The following is a 22,895-nucleotide window of genomic DNA, read 5'->3' on the forward strand; positions in this document are numbered from 1 at the left end:
AGTCCAGAAGTCTCACCAAAGCCACGCTCCAGCCCTAAGGACTGGAGCGTGGCTTTGGTGAGACTTCTGGACTCTTAGGACGCATGCATCATTGAAACACCATACCTCCACTGTGACTCGAAGCAGCTTTATTTTGGCTGTCTGTAACAGACCATAGGGCTTTATATTTCATGAACATCACTTTGAATTGTGCCCAGAAACAAACTGATAGCCAGCGGAGCTGTTTCAAGAGGGGCATTGTGTGGTCTCTGTAACTTGACCCCATTAACAGCCCAGCAGCAGCTCTTTTGAACCAGCTGAAGTTTCCAAGCACTCTTCAAAGACAGCACCAAGCAGGACATGTTACAGTAGTCCAAAATACTGACTACTGTGAAGTTAAAACTTAGAACCCTTTCAAAATCAATTTATTATAGGCTGTATCTGCACTGAAGAAACAATCCAGTTTAACAGCCCTTTAACTGCTATGGCTCAATGCTGTGGAATTCTGAAAACTGTAATCCATTGAAGCATCAGAGCTCTCTGACAGTGAAGGCTAAATGTCTCATAAAATGACAGTTCACAGAATTCCATAGCATTGAGCCACGGCAGTTAAAGTGGTGTCAAACTGGATTATTTCTGCAGTGTAGCTGCAGCCCTATAACATTGAAGTCAGATTTTGTTTTTTAAAGTAAAAAAAAAATCCACTGTACCTATACATGTACTGGGTAGCCGTGACTACTGTTTATGAAGCAAAACAACCAAGTTTGCATCTGGATCATAGCCTAAGAAATCTATCTAAAGGGGAATCGGCCTTTGTAGGCAAGAGCTGAGAATGAAATGCGAAAAGAATCAGAGCAAAAGGTAGAATAAAAAACATCAGGTCATAGCTAATTTAAAAATCAGACACAATTCATAGTTCATAGCTAACACGCAGTTTTAAAAGCTGAAGTATGGCAGTTACACAGAAAATTATCTCTTAACTCTTTTTTAAAACCTGATGAAGAAACTAGTGGTCTTAAAATATTTATGAGCATTTCGCTAATTCTGTTTTAACTATTTTCTAAAATCTTTGCAATTTTTCTTACAAAAATCATTAAAGCACACTTTGGTTCATGGGAAGCAATTATGTAGAGCTGAACTTTTGAATAATTGTTAGAAAAAAGTGAGTACAAAAGGCACAAGATCCTGTCTGATTTGGAAACTGAGCAGGGTCAGACCTGGTTAGTACTTGGATGGGAGACCACCAATTAGTACCAGCTGCAGGCTGTTTCAGAAAAAGGATCTGGCAAAACCACCTCTGAATATTCCTTGCCTAAGAAAATCCTATGAAATTCATGTGGTTGCTGTAAGCTTACAGGTGATTTGAAGGCACATAGACACACACAGAGAGATCCTACAAGGTGATAGTTGATGCTAAATACAGCTATTCATACCAAATCAGTATCAGTGCATTTTTATCTCAGGACAAACAACATAATTTAGAGCAGTGAGAGTGAACCTTTTAGAGACCAAGTGCCCAAACTCAGTGGCATTCCCACACCGGTGGTCACCCTGTGCTGGGTGGGGTGGGGGGGCTGGACCTCTGGGGGTGGGACTTCCAGTGAGAAAAACCCAAGGCACACTCTCTCAGTCTCAGGCTAGCAATAGCAACCCCCCCCCCCTCTGACAAATAAAATTCCATGATAATTTCATCTTAAGATCACCATAAATTGGAAATGACTTGAAGACACCACACACACAAGTCATGCTCTATCAGCCTCCAAATGGCAATGGAAATCCCCCACTGATGAACCTTGCCCCATGCTAGTTTCATCCTAGGGTCTCCAGGAACAGGCACTCAGAAGGGAGGGAGGGTGCTCTGGGCCCATAAGTTGTAAACAACTTGGAGGCAAACAACAACAACAACAACAACAAGCATAATAAAGCACAGAAGGCACAGCACAATAACTAGAACAAAGAGAGCCAGAGGACTGAGTGAGAGACTCGAATCCCAGCTCGGAGACCTTGGGCAAGTCACAGTCTCTCAGCTGAGAGGAAAGCAATGGCAAACCTCCTCTGAAGAAATCTTGCCAAGAAAGCCCCATGGATGGTCACATTACACTTCCCAAAACTACAGTTCCCAGAATCCCATAGCAAAGCAAGGTGTGGGCCTTCTGGCCAGAAACAACAAGGCTTCCAGCCAGAAGGGGCAGGACTTCTCTCAGAAGGGGTAGGGCTTCTGGCTGGAAGGAGTGGGGCTTCTGCCCAGAAGGGCCGCACACCATCCCTCCTTGTTGTGTCTTGTTGAGGATGTCACATAACAATTTGTATTTGTAATTTGTATTGACATTCTCACATACCAGTGACACATATATGTCTGTACCTGGCTTCCACTCCACCAAATGCATCTGAGGAAGTAGACTGAAGTCTACGAAAGTTCATGCTGCCAATTTCTTTCTTTGACTTAGTCTCAAAGGTGATACAAGATCTCTCTGGGAGGTGTTACAAACCGCCGCTTTGCGGCGGTCTCCCGGCGCTGCTGTTTGCTCCGCGAGGGAGCCGCCACATCCAAACCGCGCGGCTCCCTTACGGAGCAAAAAAGAAGCTCCAAAATGGAGCTTCTTCTGGCGGCGCGCTAATAACGCTGCGAGGCGCCAATGGTGCACTCGCGACATCATTAGCACCGCGCGACTTGCGGACGCACAGCATCCATTACGTCAAGATGGCGGCGGCCGTGTGGAACGGCTGCCGCCATTTGTTATGGACAGAGTCCGTAACAGGAATAGGGGCGTCTGGAAGAGACATCCCTTTTTTAAACTGGGACGTCCTGAGGAAGTCCCAAGTGGCGGTTTGTAACCCGCCCAAAACTGTATTGTGTTTGCGCTCATATATTATATTAAAAACAGCATAGTTAGCTAAAACAGAATACCTTTTCTACCAGAATCTCAGTTAAATCAAATACTGTGTTCGTTGAACTGTTGCACCCTGCTTGGCTTTTATATCCTTATGCAAGACATGGCTCTTAACTTACTCTCTTTACTTGGGTGAAACTGGCTTTAGAAACCAGTGAAAGTTATGTGTGAATAAGAAAAGCAAGATTGCATTAGAAATTAAGATTTTAACTATAGCATTTAGTTATATTCTGGAAAATACATTATATATTTTGGTAATATGTTCATCATGGTCTTTTGGGGGGATCTTTCCTTCTCTTGTTTCTTCCTGTTGCAGCAACAACAATGATAGTATCTGTCACATTCTTTAGATAACTTAAAGAAGGCAGTCTTCTTTGCTTGGGACTAAAAGCTGGGAATGACTTGTTTGCAGAAATGCCACACAGGGGAGGTGAACAGCACATTAGGAAGCTGTAGCATTAGACAGTGCAGTGCAAGTAGAGTTGAATTTGAGAGCTGGGACTTAACTGTCCATTTGTCCCTGCTCTCCTCCTTAATAAAACCTGAGCATTAACTGTGGTTAAGGGCATTTGAGAGCTCACTAAAAATGAATCATTGAGATGTTCAGAGGAGCTTTACTATAATATATGGGGAAGAACTTTAAAAATCTGCTTTATAGTTACATATCAGAGATTTGTGTTCATTGTGAATTAGTCATAATTTTAATGACTGCTGCAGACACTGATCAATATGTGAATTCAAAATGTCTTACGTTAATTCAGTTATCAAACACATAATGAGAGGACACCAGTAGGTTTAGCCTCTGTGAAATTTCTCTGTGTATCTGTGTTTAAGTGCACAACTGATTTACCAAAGATGTAATTTAAAAGAAAATTAGGGTTTCTTCTCACAACATGATGATTTGTCATGTTGAGATATATGAGCAGTGTACACATGGTAAAGATATCAAGATAGGGAAATCTCTCTTGTGTTGTAGCCCCTCAAATAATAGATTTCAGCATTTGTGCCATATGAAAAGAGCCTTAAAGTGTTTTAACCATTACAGTTGTAAGTGGTCACTGTAACAAACAAATAAACATAGATGATCATGTTTGTATGGTACTGTTAAGTGGAGTCTGATTATGACTTGTTAACTGAAATGCAAGAACAGAGAACAAAATATTAAACTATACTATTAACTAATTTGCCAATGACAAGAAGAAAAATGGCACCACATTTACATATGTGTCCATCTGTCTGCTTTTACACTTTTTGTCTTCTGCAGTGGGTGAAATGGTTTTAATCCAAGCAGCAGTCTGATCACACCCCCCCCCCATATTTTCTTTCCTCCTGTTTACTTGAGGGTGGGGGAGGATGAGCTTTACTTGACAATAGCTAGCGCTTAGTAGCTGTTTCAAGAGATCGCATCTCTATGACCACATTAGTTATAATGTGAGTGGCAGAAAAATCTCCATGGATAATTTTGGGTTAGTTAGTAGATTGTTACCATCTCAGTACTGCTGAAATCCCTAATCTCAGGTCAGCATGAAGCTGCAGTGGTTACAATCCTGTTGCCTGATGCAGTATGAATGAAAGTGCTTTCTGTCAGAAACATGTGGTCTCTTCAGAACAGAGCCTGTGTAAATCCTGTGTAAATAGAGGGAGGCTAACAAAGGATGAGCCCCTGCAGTTCAGAGCGTTTGGAGCCATTTGGAGGCTGAATTTGCTAAATGCTGCTTATACCGCCTGAAAAGTTGAAGAGAAAGGAGCTTAAATTCTCTTCTTTTTTTCTCTTTCTACTCATTCCCTGAGGGGGAGGGGGAGGGGGTTCAGGGCCAGAGAAACTTGAGGTAAGCCTATGAAGACTGTTTTTTCAGTGCTCTTTTGAATTTGAAAAAGGTGGCATGGGTCACTGTCCCTTCTCTCAAGTCGGAAAACCCACACAGTTAGTAAATGTTGCATGTAAACTAACATATTTCACCCTTCCCTTCACTACACAATATTGGGCCACGAATTAGTCTCTAAAACTGGGGTAAAATTGTGTTAACATATCCAGGCAGTTTAGCGCAGCAGATTGGTAAAAGGGTTGAGTAAGTAGCACGTGTTCTTCATGTTCTGTACTGGAACTTTTTAACAAGAAAATACTTGGTTTTGAAAAAGTATTATGAAAATTCAAATGGCTGCTTACAATATTGATTTTCAGTTTAAAAAAGCAGATAACTTCATTAGGTGTAGTTGAAAGATGTCCATAGGTAAATAGAAAGCCAGAAAGCAAACAGGTATAGAAGATTATATATAAATCCCAAGAAATGTTAAACAATTATGTTGTAATCAGAGAACTGTAAGAAAGAAAAACAGCTCACACTTAACTGCCACATCCTAGCCACTGCCTTTCTTGTTCTACAGAGATAAAATGGATGATAGGTCATAAAGTAGTATACGTTGATGTAGCTACAGTGTACCCTTCTATGACATCAATGGGTTAAATTCATTTCACTGTAATGTATGCTAGTTGCATTTTCATCTTATTACCTTGCTGAAGCACTCAGGCAGGCAGAGGTTCAGCAGCCAGGGTAGACATCAAGGCATTTGGGATGAGAAGTAATTTTGTCCCACATTCTTTCTTTCCAGTTTTGTGCTGATAATCCAGTGCTACTCCATTTGTGAGGATAGCTGTTTGTGTCATAGTAGAATTGGCATGCACTTCTGTACTAGATTGTTGGCCTCCTATAATTTACTACAGTGATTGCTATGGCACTCTGCTAGAAAAACAGTTGTTGCAGTCCCATTATGGCACTTATACCCTAACAATTTTTAGGGCTGCAAAGCATGAGTGTATTGTTTTATTTTATTTTTTTGAAGTAGATACATATCACATGCAGAAAATGGTTGAGGAAAAGAATCTATCTCCAATTAGGTTTCTTCTTATGTCTACCAAATGTGTATTTTGCAGAATTATCCAAGGACAGAAGTAAATGTTTTCATTGGCTGCCATGTCTCCATAAAATAACCATATTTTGCTCTTCTTGGAAAAAGGCAATATTCATTGTTGAGCCCAAAGATACACGTTACAGTAGTGATCTGGGGCATTTCTGGCACAGTGTGTCTCTTTGTGTAGTTAAGTGTTATCTATGAATTAAGTGGCCACATGGGATAGAAGTTATAACTATGATAATTTTTTTTTCAAAATAGAAGTTTCCTAAGTGAGGTAAAAATCAGTCCAAAGTACATGGACACCAATTAAGCTAAAGAGGTATGCGTAAAGTTCAGGAGAAAAAATTGCAATCACTACAATCAAGTAAAATTTTATACAGGTATAAATTAAGTCTGAGGTCGAGGGACTGATAGAGAGAGGGTTTCATGAGAATGACTGCAGCCACATGATCATGTATTCTGCAATCTCTGGACCATAAAGGGTATGTGAATCAATGTGACACTGTGGAAAGAGTGTTGATATTTGATTTGGAAAAGGTGGGGCTACATTTTGTATTCCAGTACTTTCTAGCCCAATAATCCAGCTATAGTCTGCTGTATTTCCCAACGTAATTATTTGGATGACTATGGGCATTATTATGGTGTTTTTGAAAGTAATGTAATCAATGCATCTTCCTCTGATTATTCCATTTCAGTTTTACTTTCAGTTGCATTCTTTTGTGATAAAACAAGCCTTAAAAACCAGTTCATTAAACAAACTGCATTAATTCCAGAGTATTGTCTTCTAGAAAATGTGCTTGTGTCTAATCTTTCTCCTTCTCTAATGTATCAAAACATGGACAAAATCTGTAGGCTGCTATATAAGGCATTTTTTTTGCAGATCTTGGGCTCTTGTTGACTTACTGCTATTGTTATTTGTTGTTGTTGTTGTTGTGTACCTTCAAGTTGTTTCTAACTTATGGTTACCCAAAGGTGACCCTATTATGGGGTTTTCTGAGGCTGAGTGTGTGTGACTTGCCCAAGAACACCCAGTGGGTTTCCATGGCCAAGCAGGGATTTGAACTTTGGTCTCCAGAGTCATAGTCCAGTGCTTAAACTCCTATGCCACATTGTCTTCATAAAATTGTTTTAATTGTAGTGGGGCTCTTTCCAGACTCCAGGCATATATTGTTGTTATTGTCGTCATCCTTATAATCATCATTTGTCATCTGGCACACCAGACTTATCGTTTGGAGAGACACTACCTTTTTTAATAAATGAATTTTTTTAATATTATAAATTCTTTAGAGATGCTATAAGAACAATATAGTAATTTAGCTAGCCATGTGAATCTTTTGAAGACTGTATAGCAATCACCTTTTTAAAAGAAAAATAAATAAACCCATGGACTATAATTGATGCCTCCCTCCATAACTATGAAAAGTAGTATAGAAATGTAGACACACATTTTATTAAAATTTAAATGTACTACTGCTACTATATATTAGAAATTATCATAGAAAGAAGCGTGTTGTGCAAATATTAGTATTTATTCAGTGCATGCACACCCCAACACACATGTGATGGCACATCAATACACAAAACAAATAAAAGAAAAATGGTAATAAAAATCAACAACTTCATAATATCTAATTATATTGGTACCGACGTAGTCTACTATGTCATCACCAGCACCCACCAGAGCCAAGTATGATTGAGATTTGTGATTTTAAGAAAAGGGCTATGTCATGAAAGAGTCTCTTTACTTGGTGTATATCGTACTTGGAAACTAACTGAAAGTCAGAGAACCAGTGGGAGATAGTGCTGCCAGGAACAGCATTAAATAAATCTGCTCTGTTCTGTCCTTGGGGAGTGGTACACTGTATAGCACACAATGGTTGAGATCTAGGGGAACATTGACAGCATTGTGACTTGCTGCTGGGGGATGGGTATGCAGAGTGGGGCAACATGAAAGGCAACATAGAGACAAACCCTCTGTGGGACTGGATCTTCCATTCCCTGAAGATCCCTGAGGTCTGTGGACTTTGAAAGCTAAATCTCACTGTATGTACGAATGAATGATCTTCCCAGGAATGACCACTTTCCCGCTGTCTGTCTGTCTGTCTGTCTGTCTGTCTCTCTCTCTCTCTCTCACACACACACACACAGAGTTTCTTTCTTCAGGGAATGCCCCCACCTCCGAAGCCTTCTGAGATTCATTTTCTGTGTGCTATTTTTCCCCAGTGCATTTTTAAGGGAGGGAAAAGAATGCTGCTTATTCTGGCCTGTTAAAGCCTATTATGTCTTTGTGTTGACTCAGAATTTGTGTAAGCATTTAGAAACATGCAAAGATAACACTGTAGCAAATAGAACTGAACAACTGGTGGGAAAGGCACAGGTATAAATTGCTGCAAAGTTCCTAAGACAATACACTATCTTGCTATGTGCCAGAATGGCATGGCTGACAAATATCAGTTTGTAGTTGCACTGTATGAAGCTCTCAGATGCTAAGAATACATTTTGTTTTCTCTGTTCCTAGTATTTCATTTGCTGTAGAAGCACTGAATAAGAATAGCAGTAGTAATTTAATAGAAGCATATGCCCCTCCCCTTTCCATAACATTTCAAAGACAGCCTGTTTTGCTTTTACTGGTCTGAGAAGGACTAAATTCCCACTCAGAGCTTAGTTTCAGTAGCTCCAGTGACTGTTAAGACTACTTTTTACTTGATCCCTGCATCATACCATGAGATTCAGTTTAATGTAGTGGTTAAGATCCTGGAGAGAGGCACTGGAAATCCATATTCTACCACAATTCAGCCATGGCACTCACTGCTTGACTGTGGGCCAGTTGCTCCCTCTCAGCCTGGCCTACTTCACAAGGGTTTTTGTAAATATAAAAAGTAGAGAATGAGAGACATGGATGCTGTCTTAAGCTCACTGGAAGAAGAGTGACATACAAATACAACTAAAATAAAAAAGAACACATGTTCTTTTCTTCCTGCTGTAAATGTCATATTTCACCTTTGCTGGTTGTACTATTCATAGCATGTTTAATTCTATTAAAACTTATTGATTATTTGTAGTTTTCATTTGCATATTGTTCCTAGTATATGATGTTCTCCCTTAAAAAAACTGTGAGAAAGGGCAGCATTATTTGTTAATCTCTAAAGCAGCCCCATCATCTGTACAAACTTTAAATAAACTTTTGTGGCATGAATCAGAATCAGAATATCTAACCAGCTACTACTTACTCTTCCTCCCTCCCTCATAAATTAATTGATTGTCTTGGAGGCTCCAAATTATGTGTTACATGGCAAATATCACAAATATACTCCTCATCACATACATATACTAAGTGCATGTGTGAGAGAGATTGTTCATTTATATGTTTCTGTAGTGCTATGAGTGTCTGATTGAGAAAAGAAAATTAAAGGAGATAACATGTTATATATCCATGTGTAATATGCATATATCCATTGGATTAAAAAAGCAAAAACAGTAGACAATAGGTAGGCAAACAGACTGATTTTGAACTTGCACTTTTGGCATGGATTGTTCTAGCCTCTCCATCTCCGGGTACTGCTTTTCAAAATTGCCTGAGGCTACAGTACAGCACCTCAGATCCCCAAGGCCCATTGCCTGGCTCCTAATAGCCACTCTCCATCTGTGTCACATGAACAGATGATGAGATAGCTCCAGTCTCTGTATTTTGGAGAGCACATCCACCCAGGTTAAAATGCTAGGGTTGCCAAGGAGCAGTCAGAAGCCATTAGTGTTCGTGAAAATTGCCTTGCAGCAGTTCTTTGGCATAGTGGGAAGGGTATGTGTATGTTGCAGCTTTGTGCTTATGCACACATGTGTAGATGATGGGCAACTAGAAGGAATTCTTCCAGAGTAATATTTCTACAAAGTTGCTGGCTTTTGATAAGCTATGTAGTCTTGTACCTTTCTTTGATCACTCTCTACCACTTCAGTTTACTTTTTTATTTGCCTTAAGTCAAAGGAAAAGAAACAGTGACTTAGAGTCTGACTCAAGTCCTTCTGCAGATGGAAGAGAACTACTCAGCCTTGGGGCAAGGTGGTTGTGTAATGAAGTGGCCTGTCATTCTGTAAATAGTGAAGACCATCTCTTCTATGTGATGGAGGGTATCACATTGCAGTGAAAATGGAAATGTCAATAAAATTAATCTACTAGCTGGCTATTCTGTTCCCCTAGTTAGAGAAGGTTGGTGTTTCCCCCTAGATTATTTTTGCTTCTTTGAAGAGGCACCACAGGAAAGGTATTTGGGTATCACAAAATGAAGGTGAAATAGAATTTAGAGTTTTGAGGTAAACAATCTCTATGTAGCAGTAATGTGTTTGTTTTAGCAGCTCTAAAAAACCAAGAGAGGCTATAGGAATTAGTTCTTGGGTCTATAGCATTCCTCAGGAAGCTGTGGAGCGTCTATCTCAGGCTACATTGAGCACAGAGTTTATTGTTTTAGGCTTTCTTGGACAAGGTTTTTACTTAGCATGGGATTTATGGCATTTACTGCTAATGAATGTCTATTCTTAAATTACAAAAACCACCGTCTCAGTGCAATTCCCAGATGTCCTTCCAGGACCTCGGCTTCTTAAACACCAGCAGGGAGCATAAACTCTCCACTTCTCTGTTTTCCTCTTTCGTGTGGCTCCAGGCTAATGATGTGTAAGGAAAACACAGCAATCTATAAAGTCTCAGTGCTGTCCCAGTATTCTTCATTTATTTTGCATTTGATTATGCCACAAGTCGGATCTTGTTTCTTTCCTTTTTTAAAAGTTATTAGTTCAAATATTAATGTAGGAATATGGCATATATTGCTGCTCTTGATTGATGCCTTCCCAAAAACAGGAAGACGTGCTCGTATGAATTTTAAGAAAGTAGGGGTCCTGCAATGCCTTGCCAGAAGAGTTTTTCAGATACATAATTTAGATGCCCTCCAGGCAGGCTTTCAAGGCATTTTTGCTGGAGGGCAAGAAAAAATAACTATGACTGTTAAAAGTAAATGATTTTTGCTAATGCACAATTAATGCCAGGGAAAAGCACTGAAGAGAAAGATGTTGATAGAAAGTTCTGATTAAGCAAGCACCCTACCTTGATGTGCATCTTTTTTTTAAAAGAAAGAAGATAATGATCAGTGATGCAGAGATAGAAGTTTTCATGTCTTGCAAAAACTGTTTTCAGGGTCATACAAGGGGTATGTGAGTGTATATGTGCACACATGCTTGTGTAGGGAGATGGTAGTAAATGGGGATGGGTTGAGCTGACAGTGTATTATGTCCAGTGAACAGTGACACATTTACTGTCACCTATGGAGAAGACCCAGAATATATAGACCACAGAACATTTAACTTGATTACCTACACTGAGTATTCGGCATGGTTGCAGGGAATGCATTTACAGTAAATAGGTTTTCTTGTGGCAGGTTTTCCCATATTGCATCCCATAATTGACAAAGAGATATTGTACTATGTCGAACACACAGGTATAATTGAATTAATGATTTGTGCATGTGTGGCACATCAAATTAACATTTCGGCAGACATGGTTTCTAATTTTGATATATCTGTATCAGGAATCATAGTTAATAGAAATGGAAGTTGCCTGCTATTTTCATATGCAAATGACCCTTCAGTAGTTATTCTGATTATTCTGATTGGTTTATATTTCTTGTTTATTATCTTTCATCCCATTTTTTGTTGTTGTTTTGTTTTTGTTAGGGGATGGTTTAGACAACAGTGTAGCTTCTCCCGGCACAGGGGATGATGATGACCCAGACAAGGATAAAAAACGTCAGAAGAAAAGAGGAATTTTCCCCAAAGTAGCAACAAATATCATGAGAGCGTGGCTTTTCCAACATCTCACAGTAAGTGAATGCAATATATATATATATATATATATATATATATATATTGTTCACAAGCTTCATTATGTGTAATTTTCCTTTCAGAAACTGTAAGCACATTCACATACTGTTTTAGGATATTGTTTTGGGTGGTTAGAAGCTGGTATTTTTCTATGGTATTTATTTTTGGAATCAGTCCATGATTTGTATATTGACTATAAAACACAGTCCCCAGTACAAAGTGGTATTCAGCCCAAGAACTACCATTTTACTCTGTTCTCTAGTACAGAGAACTTTTTTGGTTTTGTTTTTAAAAAATCTGTAATTAGAACGAGTTTCTTTCTCCACCATACATACATGTACATGTGTGTTACATAATCACTAGTACGTGTTTAGGGAGGGCTGAAACCTTTGCAAGGACCTACGAGAAACCAAGTAGTTTAATGTTGGTTGTTCAGTCAGTGTAATATTCAGACCTTCCCAGGACTGAATACATGTGAACCTACCAGGTCTTCTGAGTGGTGCTTGTATGCTGAGTTTGGTATGTAGAGTATGTAGCATGTGTGTTCCACCTTAGATTGCAAGATGTAAGGGAAATCAGAGAATTCATTTGAAAATATTTCCTGTGTTGGTTTGAATATAAAATATAGTCAGAACGTAGTATTTCTAATTCCTCAGTTCTATAGGAGATTAAAGCAGCTATTTAAGGTGCTCTTCAAGTCCATTATCTTAAAAGCTAGCCATATTCACTTCTGGGGGGAAAAGATTATACATGTGAAAAAGCAACACTTTTAGTAGCAATCTATCTTTATCTTCCTGTTTGCAATTGGCTTTATGTGTTGGTGTTTTGTTGACTATTACAGCTTTACTTAAGCATCAAAATACATTTTTGCAAAAGAAGTAGTAGCTCTCTTAATTTTACATAGAAATGGTGGAAAATAGTAAAATTATTAGTTCACTTTTCCTTCCATTTTGTTTGGGCAAATACTTAAAAGGGTAGAATGCACAACTATTATACATGCAGGTGTTACTTCTGATTGTAAAAAATTAGACATTTCTGTGCTGGTAGATATTAATTTCAGTGCCACGATTCTTGGACTGGGTACCTTTTTAAATTTATGTTGATGCAAGAACAGCTAAAGGGGTCGGGTAGCAACAGATCCACAATTCTAAACCATCATTTTGATGTAAGGGCATTATTAGCAAACGAAAGTGCATTGATCTGGCCTGTAGGGTCAGGATTAGCCAAAATAGCCAGTGCCTCTGCTGGAACAGTCCTTGTTTTTGCCTTCTAGCTATGGCCATTTCAGAGGTCAGATGCCCTGTAGTACCCACTTGGCTCAGAGGAATTAGACAGAACATGAGTCTCTGGGCTGATTACTTAACCAAAGACAAAATAATGAGTCCTAAGCAAATACTGACTAATTGAAAGGGCTGTAAATCCATTACATATTGGTCAGGGATAATCAGGAGTATTTAATCACTTTTATCTATTCAGGAGCACTGAAGCTGCAACAGCAAAGCCCTGAACCTTGCCATGTGCTTATTATTCTCATCATTATCAAAATTACTTCACAGCTGTTCTTTGCTACATCACCTCAGCTGGAGATTTACTAACCTGTAAAATGTTTTTAATTTGGAAGTTGAGTGAGTGTGAGGGGGAGGATTTTTATTTATTTATTTTTAGCTAGGAAGTGGTTAGAAGAGCAGCACAATGATCATGAAAAAACCTTGGGCTATGAACAATCCACTTTTTTTCACGCACAGTCACATCTCCATAAATTTCTGCTTTTATTTTTTCTTTTGGAATGGATATACAGAAAACGTTTGGTGTATTTTTGCCCAAAAGAATAATTTGTGTCTCGTGGATTTTGAATAACGTCTTCCTAGTTTTTAACTTTTTTGAAATACTACTCTGTTTTCCCCCTCACACCAAGTGAATTTTTTAAAAATAAAATAAACCAGGAGCTTTGAAGAGGATGGTCATTGCATAAGCTTTAAAATGTTCTTTACCATTTACCTTTTAATGAGTTTGTAGGTGTTGAAAGATTTACTGTGCTATAATTCTCAGACCTGAAAACTGATAATGGAGACCTCTGACTACTGCAATGAAAATTCAAAAAGATTTTTTGCCATAAACACATGAAGAGAAAGGAAAGGACTCTCTCTTAAATAGTTCCTCATTCTTTTTTCTTGCTGAACTAATGTATTATTTCAAAATATAACACTGGCCAAGCCACATATATAATATAAAATAAAATATAAATATTGTTTCATGCAGAATTCTTTATAAAGGGACTACAATTTTCAAACATTATCCTTCACCACTACTCTAACTTTACTTCTAATAGGTTTGCTCACCCTTTTGTGCTCTGTGACCTGGTCTTCTATTACAATAATCCTACAATGTACCCTTTTTTCCTCTTCCTTTTTATAAAAGAACTAATTGAATTATCTCATTATTTTAATTTGTTAAGCAAATGTATTTTACATCTCAGGATGTGTTCTTAAAAAGGGGGCTGCTAAGGCTTTGGACCTTGAATGGCCTATTGCTGCATTTTGACATTCATGCATTCTCATTAATGAAAAGAACATAAAAGAACTCTGGTTGTATTTTTTTTCAAACACCCAACCAGCATGGAACAACTTTTTCCATAACCCACAGGGGTCTCTCTACATATGTTCTCAACTGCAAGCTATTGTCAACTATTCTGAATACCTCAAAAGGACAAATAAAATACTAAAGGCCAACTGTAGCAATTGTTAATTTCAATATGACAAAAATCATTAACCTCTGCTTTGCCTGGAAGGAGAGGGACTTTTTCTTTAAACTTACATAAAGCTCATAAATGTTTCTACAGCATAAAATGCCTGAACAAAGCTATTCACTTCCAATTCATTTTGCTTATATAGAAAAAATGATTTTTTGTGGGGGAAAACATTTTACAAAAAGCAAGGTAGTTCAGCTTAAGAGCTGTTTTAGTCACATATATTATCATGAATTATTTTAAAAACTTAGATTATAACCCTACATGATTTAATTTGACCCACTAACTCTGTTTTATAATGTTATTTCATCAATGTGTGAATTACTTTTGCACTTAGTTTTGGAATAACCTCCATCATGCTAACAATAGGCTACATATAAAGATTTGTATTTTGTTTGATTTGCTTGGATTGGTTGGTTTTTTTTGGCTAGTAATCACTAATGTTTGCATGATAGTTCTAACATATTCTCATTCTGCAACTGGGGCCTGCTTTACGTTTGCTATTACAATGGTACAGGAAGATGAAAGGATCTGAGGATGAATTGCTTGGAAATGTGCATGCTTTTTCTGGATAATATCCAGAATTTGAGTGGGTAAAGGAAATCCTAGCCTGGTAGTATAAGCTTTTCAGTAGTATATAAAGATTATGATATCAGAAAGGTAAGCCTGACATTAAGGCTGTTGTTATTTAACTTCAAAGATAGTTAAAGAAAAGGAACAGCAAGAAATCTGACCCATGCAGCCTTTATTCATAGCCTTGGAAAATTTCTTTCCCTCCATGCCAAACAGCTCTTTAGTACACTCAATTAGCCTCTCAGACATCTCTGCTTTCCTCCCTCAAGTGCTCCCCTATTTGCCCTGCAAAGAACATATTTGATCGTGGAATGAAAACAGGAAGTGCTTGTGTACAAAGACACCTCTTGCTCACACTGGTTTTGACCAAAAGGTTTTCTTATCACAGCGGCCACAGAAAAAGCTTATTGCATGGTACAGATGCGTTTGGAAAAATAGATGTGCATAATTAGAACAGAAGGCAGTCATAAAGGAAGGAACTATGTAATTCCATGGATTTTTACCTTTAGTGATCCAATCTTTCCTGCTGTATTCAATCTGCTTCCTTCTAAATGCTGTCCAAAACTTGCCCTCAGCTTATACATGAGGTAGACTTATAGTTGAGTATATACAGTATATATATTTTTAAAAAACAAAACTAGAAGTGAATATCTTAATATCACCAATCCTCCAATTTTATTTTATTTCATTTCATTTTATGTACTTCGGCAGTTAATGCAGTCTCCAGTGGATCTCCTGGATTTGCTGCATTTGCTCATCCCCGACAGAGTTTATCCTCCTCCCTGACTTAGCTTTATATTAGTTCTTATCTCAGCCTGGCTGTCTTTCTGGAGTCTGTCCACTGCCCCATGCTGCAAGTAGCTAGACCCACATTCCTTTCTGTAATATACATATCAATGTAATAGCCTAACAGTAACTGCTATTATGTTTCACTTCAGTGGGCTTATTTTAAATTGGTGTCTGAGGGGATGAAAATATCATGGTATCAGTTTGCATAGAAGGTGGGGAGGTTTGGTGATGGGGGAGTAGTGTTTTGGTATGTTGTTAACAATTTTAGGGAAACAGTGTGGCACTCTGAGGGTGAAAAGTAACACTCTGTTCTTCTGTGGACAAAATCCAAGTGAGACTTCTGAGTGGTACCAAGCCAACATAGTTGTGCTTCCTGGTTTATGAATCAGTTCCCATCTCACGGGTCAGATTAAGGAATACAGTAGCAAATTTCTAAAAGAAAATGGTCTCAAACCTGCCTGCCTGTAATAGTGAGTGACACCCAATCCAAGTGGCCTAGCAGCTGGAATACATTTTCTCTAATGGGAGGATCTTAGAGGGTGATTGAAATACCCACTGGAGAGAGGTACTCTGTGCATGGCCAGAGGTGGTCATGTAATATATTCATGGTAGTATACCACTGGAAATTGGTTCTAATAGTAGGCACTAATAGGGGGTGAATTAAGGTGGTTAATAGAATTCATCCATTGCATTTCAGGAAAGTATAGTTCAGGTTTTGAATTGGGGAATTTTCAGGAAGGAATTGTATGCAAGTGTTTGTATGAATTTTATGCAACACAGACCAAGCGTTTCGTGATATTTTGAAACCATTATTTTATTTGCTTGGTTCTTTCCTTTCCTTTCCTTTCCTTTCCTTTCCTTTCCTTTTTTTTTTTTTTTTGCAAGAATACATATGTGTTCTTCTATGAAAGATCTGAAAAGATCTAAACAATTATGCTATGTAGTATGTTCTGAAGGAGATGTGTTGGCATTTAACTGTGTCTACAATACATTCTCATATCTTTCACATGGAAGCCATTCTCTCTTCCCCTGGGGTGACTAATTATTCACAATTAAGAGACCATGGCACTCTGTGTATGTTTAAAATGCTATTTCTGTTATAAATTCTGTAAAAGCCAGAATGTATGAAAAGAAGAGTTACAAAAATTGTAACACAATCAATTCAAAATAACTAGTTCTCCCTTCATATAGATAAGCAATTTTATCCTTAAATGGAACCATGATGTCCATGCTTACATGAAAGAAGCATGTAACCTACATACCTGGTAACATAATTGCTACAATTGTTTGGTTTCTTGTTTGCTTTTTTCCTCTTCCTCTCTTTACTTTAAAGGGGTACACACCTACAGTTTTTTCCATAGATGTGCTTATAGTAGCAACAAAGATTACTCATATTTGCACCAGTGAAAGTTTGAAGATTGGCTTTGTCAGGATCATTTGCACTTTCTGTGTTTTGTTTCTTGTTCCTTTTCTTTTCCATTGAAAGCTATATAGAACAATGTCATTCATTCATATTTATAGTCAGATATGCTTCACTGGAACTGATCAAGCTATAGGTCCAAAATTCTGCATAGTGAAAGGCTTTTAAAAACAATCTTTCACTGTGTGCCCTAGGATTAATTTGGGGATGTGGCAGTGTGACTCACATTCCTCAAAATCACTAGCTGCCTACCTAAACATGCAAAATATCAATGGGGATTATACTATGTTGATGCATGCTGAGACAGCAAAGCACTTTGATGTTAGAAGATGTGGCTTCTAAATCGGAATTATCACACAACATTCAGTGCCATTTCGAATGTGGCACAAGGAAGGCTATGAAGGAGTGTGGAACTACTTTCCCCCTAGAGCCTGGGGGAGGGCTGCACCTACTCCTCACCTTTCACAACTTTGAGAGGGAGTACAGAGGAAAATGGAAGTATTTGAGAGTAATATAGGGCTTTAGGGTGGGAGTGGGGTATTTTCAGATGTTTTCATGTTTTTGGGGCGTTCTGCATGGTTTGAGGGAAACATTGCCCCTAAGTCACTCATTTATTTTTAATAATTGTGAGCTTTGAAATATTGACAGAGGCTTCAGGGTCCATAAAAGTGGACCTAGGGCCACATGCAGAATACGAACTGCAATTTGCAAAAAATGAATGTGGGGAAAGCCCAACATCAGTGAATATCATGATTATATTTATTTGCTGGACTCACACACTAGCTCCTGACAGTCCTTACCTTTGCCTTTGCTGTACCCAGGAGTGTATCTAATGGGTTTTGTGAACCTAAGGAATTGGTGGTTGAAACAGTGGTTTGAAACAAACAAACCACTACTCTGTGCTGGCTCTCTAGGAAGGAGAAAGCAACACTGGAAATTTAGAGAGATACATCAAAATTATACTGGTAGGTTGAGGCAGAGGAGGAGGAACAACATCTCCTTCCATTCACTTGGCACTGTGGGATAGGATGAGGCATGTTCCACCTCAGTTCTCTCATCACATCTCATACTTTCAAGAGTTGTTTTAAATAGTTGTATAGTTCATGTTTATGTTTTATGGTTTTGGGGTTGTTTTATTTTTATTTACTATTGACTGTCTTGGTGATTTTTGTGGAAAGGTGAAAGAAGACATGGGGGAGAAGCAGATGGGCAGCTTGGAGTGGCCTCTGGCCACTCCAGCCCCAGTTGCCCCCCCCCCCCCCTCCATCATCCTGGGACCATGGTGACTGGACACCACAGCCCCAAAGCCAGCTACTGCTATGGTTCTCAATGAGCCATGGGTGGGTAGCGGCTTTTTGCCTCTCCTTTTTTGGCTGGCTTTAAGCTACCTTAGGAGGCCCCAGAGCAGCTTCCAGCTGCACCAGGGGTGTGCATTACCTGCATACCATGCCCCCAATGTGGCCAGATGTTGCACTTTTTGGCCCGTCTGTTTTGGGTTTAAGTAATTTAGATTCTAAAGACATCTCTTGTGAGTATTCATCAAGTTCTGCACCTGGCACTCAGACAAGCTTGTGTACTAGATGTGCTTTGAAATTGTGTTCTGGAACATTTTAACAGGCTTATTGGGGGATTCCAAAAGAGATGTTCTTTGAGGATGGTTGTTGTAACGGATGACATCTAACCTGAAATAGCAGCACTGAGACTAGAGATGGGCTTCAAAATATGTTTTCCTCTGCAGAATTAATTTAATGCATACTTCTGTTCTGTTCTATTCTATTCTGTTTCTTTTCTACTTAGTGCACATACTGGTGAAGTGCATCATACTTCTGCTTAGTACTAGAGTTTACAGAACAGCTATCCTACTAACTGGCTAGTACAGTTCTGACTTTTCCCCCGCTCACATAGGCGCTTTACAGACCGCCCAAACCGTGTGACTTCTTCTACGCAGCAAAAAGAAGCTGCAAAAAGTGGCTTCTTTTTGCGGCGCCATTATGATGCCACAAAGTGCCATTGGTGCACTCGCAGCATCATAATGGCACTGAGATGTGCAGACATTAAGCGTCTGCTACGTCAAAATTGCAGTGCCCATGTAGAATGGGCGCTGCCATTTTGTATTTGCTCGGCGGGTACTAGGGTTAGGGGCATGCAGAAAGGACGCCCCTTCCTAACCCTAGTATGTGCTGAGTACGTACTTTTTGGCAGTCTGGAACCCGCCATAGTTTTGTTTATTGAATTTTAACCTTTTTAGCTTGAGTATATTCAATATTACCTATTTTATGGCCTCTTAATATTTGAAATTGGTTTCCTGATTTTAGGGTTGCATATTTTGAAGTTAGAGTTTCCATGGAACCAGTTCACTATTATGTTTGCTTAGTACCATGTTCCAATTCCTGTATGCATTTACAAGAGTAAGCAAGTGCTATTCAGAGTGATGTTCTATGGATCAATGCTGGTCCCTGAGCCATTGGCTGCCAGTCCCTTACATGTTTGCTAGAAAGAAAGAAAAATGTGGTCCATGGGCTCAAAAAAAAGTACCAGTCCCTGGCACACTGGGGAAGAGGAAATTGAAGCCTCCATTATCAGATATTTTGAGATGATCTGATTTAGGCAAAAGAAACATTTGTCAATCCAAAGTTGCACCACCAAAACTTTTTTAAAAAATGCTCAACCATATAGAGTAACATGTTTTCCTTATATACTCAACTATATGTCAACCTTATGTATAAGTCGAGAGCAAGTTTTGGGGTCAAAATTATGAATTTTGATATGACTCGTGGATAAGATGAGGATAAAACTTAGGGGCATGTAACAAAGGATATAAAGGATGAAGTTTATGTCTTATTCATATCCTTCTAAGCCCAATTCCTCTTGGCATTCCTTTGAGGGGAAACACCAAAGAGGTGCCACTACTGCCATTTTTCCACCCAAGCTTTTCAAAAAGGCCAGAAACAGCAACATGGCAGAAAGAGTAGAGCGGGTTGGTGCTTCTTTTGGATGCTCCAAGGATGAACTAAGCTTTTACCTTTTGCCACTCTACTTGGGGAAGAGGTAAAATACAGTACTTACATTGACCCATGGATAAGTTGACCCAGCTTTTTTGGGGTCAGTTTTTTTACAAAAAATTCTAGACTTATATATGAATATAAAGTTGTCTTACAGTTATGTCTATTATTTTTTTCTTACGAAAACAAGATATTTTTTGTGGAACAAAGATCTATGTATCTTGCAGCAGTCTTGTTGAGAGGGAAATAGGGATATAAGGAGAATGAATGTATTCTTTAAGCTCTGTGTTTTTCTACTAGACAGAGGAAAACATCTATAAATTATTTGAAGATGAAATTTACTTAGGACTACCAAAATCTTTGTTTACTTCCAGGAAATGATTTCACTGTGTGTGACATAATGGTAACTGGTTCATCTTTCACTTTGCACATGATATCCTAAGAATTTCTATTATGCTTCAATGTTCCTAATTATTTAGAGGTTTATATGTAATTGCATTTATGTATGTATATAGAAGAGCCAGTGGTGTAGTAGTCCGAGAGTTGGACTACTACAATGGACACCACAGTTTAGTTCTCTCAGTCATGGAAACCCACTGGGTGAGAGATTCACAATTCAGCCCCAGAAAACCCCATGACAGGTTTACCTTAGGGTCAACATAAATTGGAAACCACCTGAAGGTACACAGAAACAACAATGAACAAAACAGCAGAATATATTAATCCATAAATTTATGTATAAAAGGTATTTTAATGACAAAGTACTGTGTAATGTCTTTGGAATGCAGGGATAGATGTTTCAAGAGATTTCCAGATATTAAAGACACCTTTTGTATTATTTATAGTTCAGCCTGGATACACTCCAGCTTGTCAACATCCTTTTTGAATTGTGGTACCCAGAACAATTTGGATCCAGACTATCTGAAAGACTATATCGTTATACAAACCTGTCCAGGATCTCAAGATCTTTGGCAGTGAACTTTCTCTCAGTCCTACCACCATAACAGACATATTTGACAAGTACACAGAGGAGGGCCTTTTTAATGCTGCTTCCAAGCTGTGGAACTGCTTCCCAATGGAATTTCAGTTAGCCACCTTCTCTCACTTCTCTTTCTGCTTGTGGGCAAATACCTTTCCACTTAGGAAGGACTTTATTCTTTATTGGCAGGGATGCATAGTACTTGCATTTGTATGCATGGCTGCATATGTCTATGTTGTATATATACTATAGAAAACCTTTTTCTGGGATGGGATGAATGGATATTTGGTATACAGTGTTACCCCGGGATACGAATGCGCCGCCTTACGAAATTTCCGGGTTACGAAAAAAATCCATTAAAAAAACTGTTCCGGGTTACGAAGGTTATTTCGGGTTACGAAAAATTTTTTGGTGCTTTTCGGCGCTTTTTCGCACGAAATCGCGGCTTTCGCTATTAGGGCCTATGGGGCTTCGGCTTGCGAATGCTTTTCGGGTTACGAATGGCGCCGCGGAACGAATTAATTTCGTAACCCGGGGTACCACTGTACTTGCAACTCACTCCAAGTCAGATATCACTAGGGATGGGGAAGATGTGTATTGCAACTGTAGGTAGAGTTGCAACAGCCATAATCCCTAACAACAACAATAACAACAACAATTTATAATGCCCTTTCCACCAAGGGGACTTCAGACATATATAATCAAAATGGATGATAAAACACAAAACAATAAAATGCTAAAAGACTAAAATAATATGCTAATACACTAAAATATAGTATATATCCCTCAGTATTATTTAAACTGGATAGTTAATTGGAGTTGCATCTTCCCCAGTCTTGCCTCACAGCACAATCTGAGCTATGTCTGAAGTAAGTCACATGTTTTAAATATAATTTATTTCTAGGTAAGTTATTATTTAAATTGCATTCTAAGAGTGAGGATGAATTTGTGGCTGAATTAGCGAAACCTACTTTTATTTTTAGTCATTTGTTTAGGATGGGTTTCCAGTACTCCTTTAAAAACTGATTTTCACTTACCAAATCAATCAAGCAATACTATTTTTTTCAGCTGTGCATAATTGTGATGAATAGAAATAGCTTTAACTGTTGTAGGCACAGAGACATCCAGGAAAAGCCAAATGAAGGGAAGTCTGTTCTGTTGACTGCCAACTGCCATTTTATAATAAAAGGTTACTAGCAACACTATCAGACTCATAGGATTCTATAAATGTAAGTAGTTTTCCTATTAATACTGGCAGAAAGCATAGTGTGGTTTAATACAAGAGGTGAATTACTAAATGGAAGCTTTATTCATGGTTCTCTTTAACAACTTATTGTTACATTCTTTTGATGACTTTTTATAATACAAGCACTTGCCCACCATCCTCCTTCCTTCTTATACATGTCTATAATTTTCCCATAATAAATTTGTTGTTAGCTGCCTTTGAGTTGATGTCAACCCATGGCGACCCTATGAAGGCATTTCCAAGTCTCCCTATCCTCCCCAACTCTGCTTAGGTCCTGCAGGCTGAGGCCCATGGTCTTGCTAATTCAGTCTATCCATCTGGCATGTGGTCTTCCTCTCTGTCTGCTGTCTTCTCCCTTCCCCAGCATCATTGTCTTTTCTATTGTGCTGTGCCTTTTTATGATGTGGCCAAAGTACAACAGCCTCAGTTTAGTCATCTTGGTTTCCAGGGAGAGTTCAGGCTTGATTTGTTTTAGGACCTAATTGTCTTTTT

At 38.6% G+C, this 22,895-nt stretch overlaps 1 protein-coding gene across 11 annotated transcripts in view; it reads left to right on the plus strand.

Annotated features, from left to right (window-relative positions):
* MEIS2 (Meis homeobox 2) overlaps positions 1 to 22,895 on the plus strand; it is a 256,506-nt gene that overhangs the window by 61,514 nt on the left and 172,097 nt on the right. For all 11 annotated transcript variants that reach the window (XM_042451098.1, XM_042451088.1, XM_042451107.1 and 8 more), the window contains one exon: positions 11,502 to 11,647. In XM_042451098.1, the coding sequence (XP_042307032.1) occupies positions 11,502 to 11,647 (146 nt within the window). The remainder of the gene's footprint in view (positions 1 to 11,501; positions 11,648 to 22,895) is intronic.

The sequence above is a fragment of the Sceloporus undulatus genome, chromosome 1 (assembly GCF_019175285.1).
Source record: "Sceloporus undulatus isolate JIND9_A2432 ecotype Alabama chromosome 1, SceUnd_v1.1, whole genome shotgun sequence".
In the NCBI taxonomy this organism is placed as follows: domain Eukaryota; kingdom Metazoa; phylum Chordata; class Lepidosauria; order Squamata; family Phrynosomatidae; genus Sceloporus; species Sceloporus undulatus.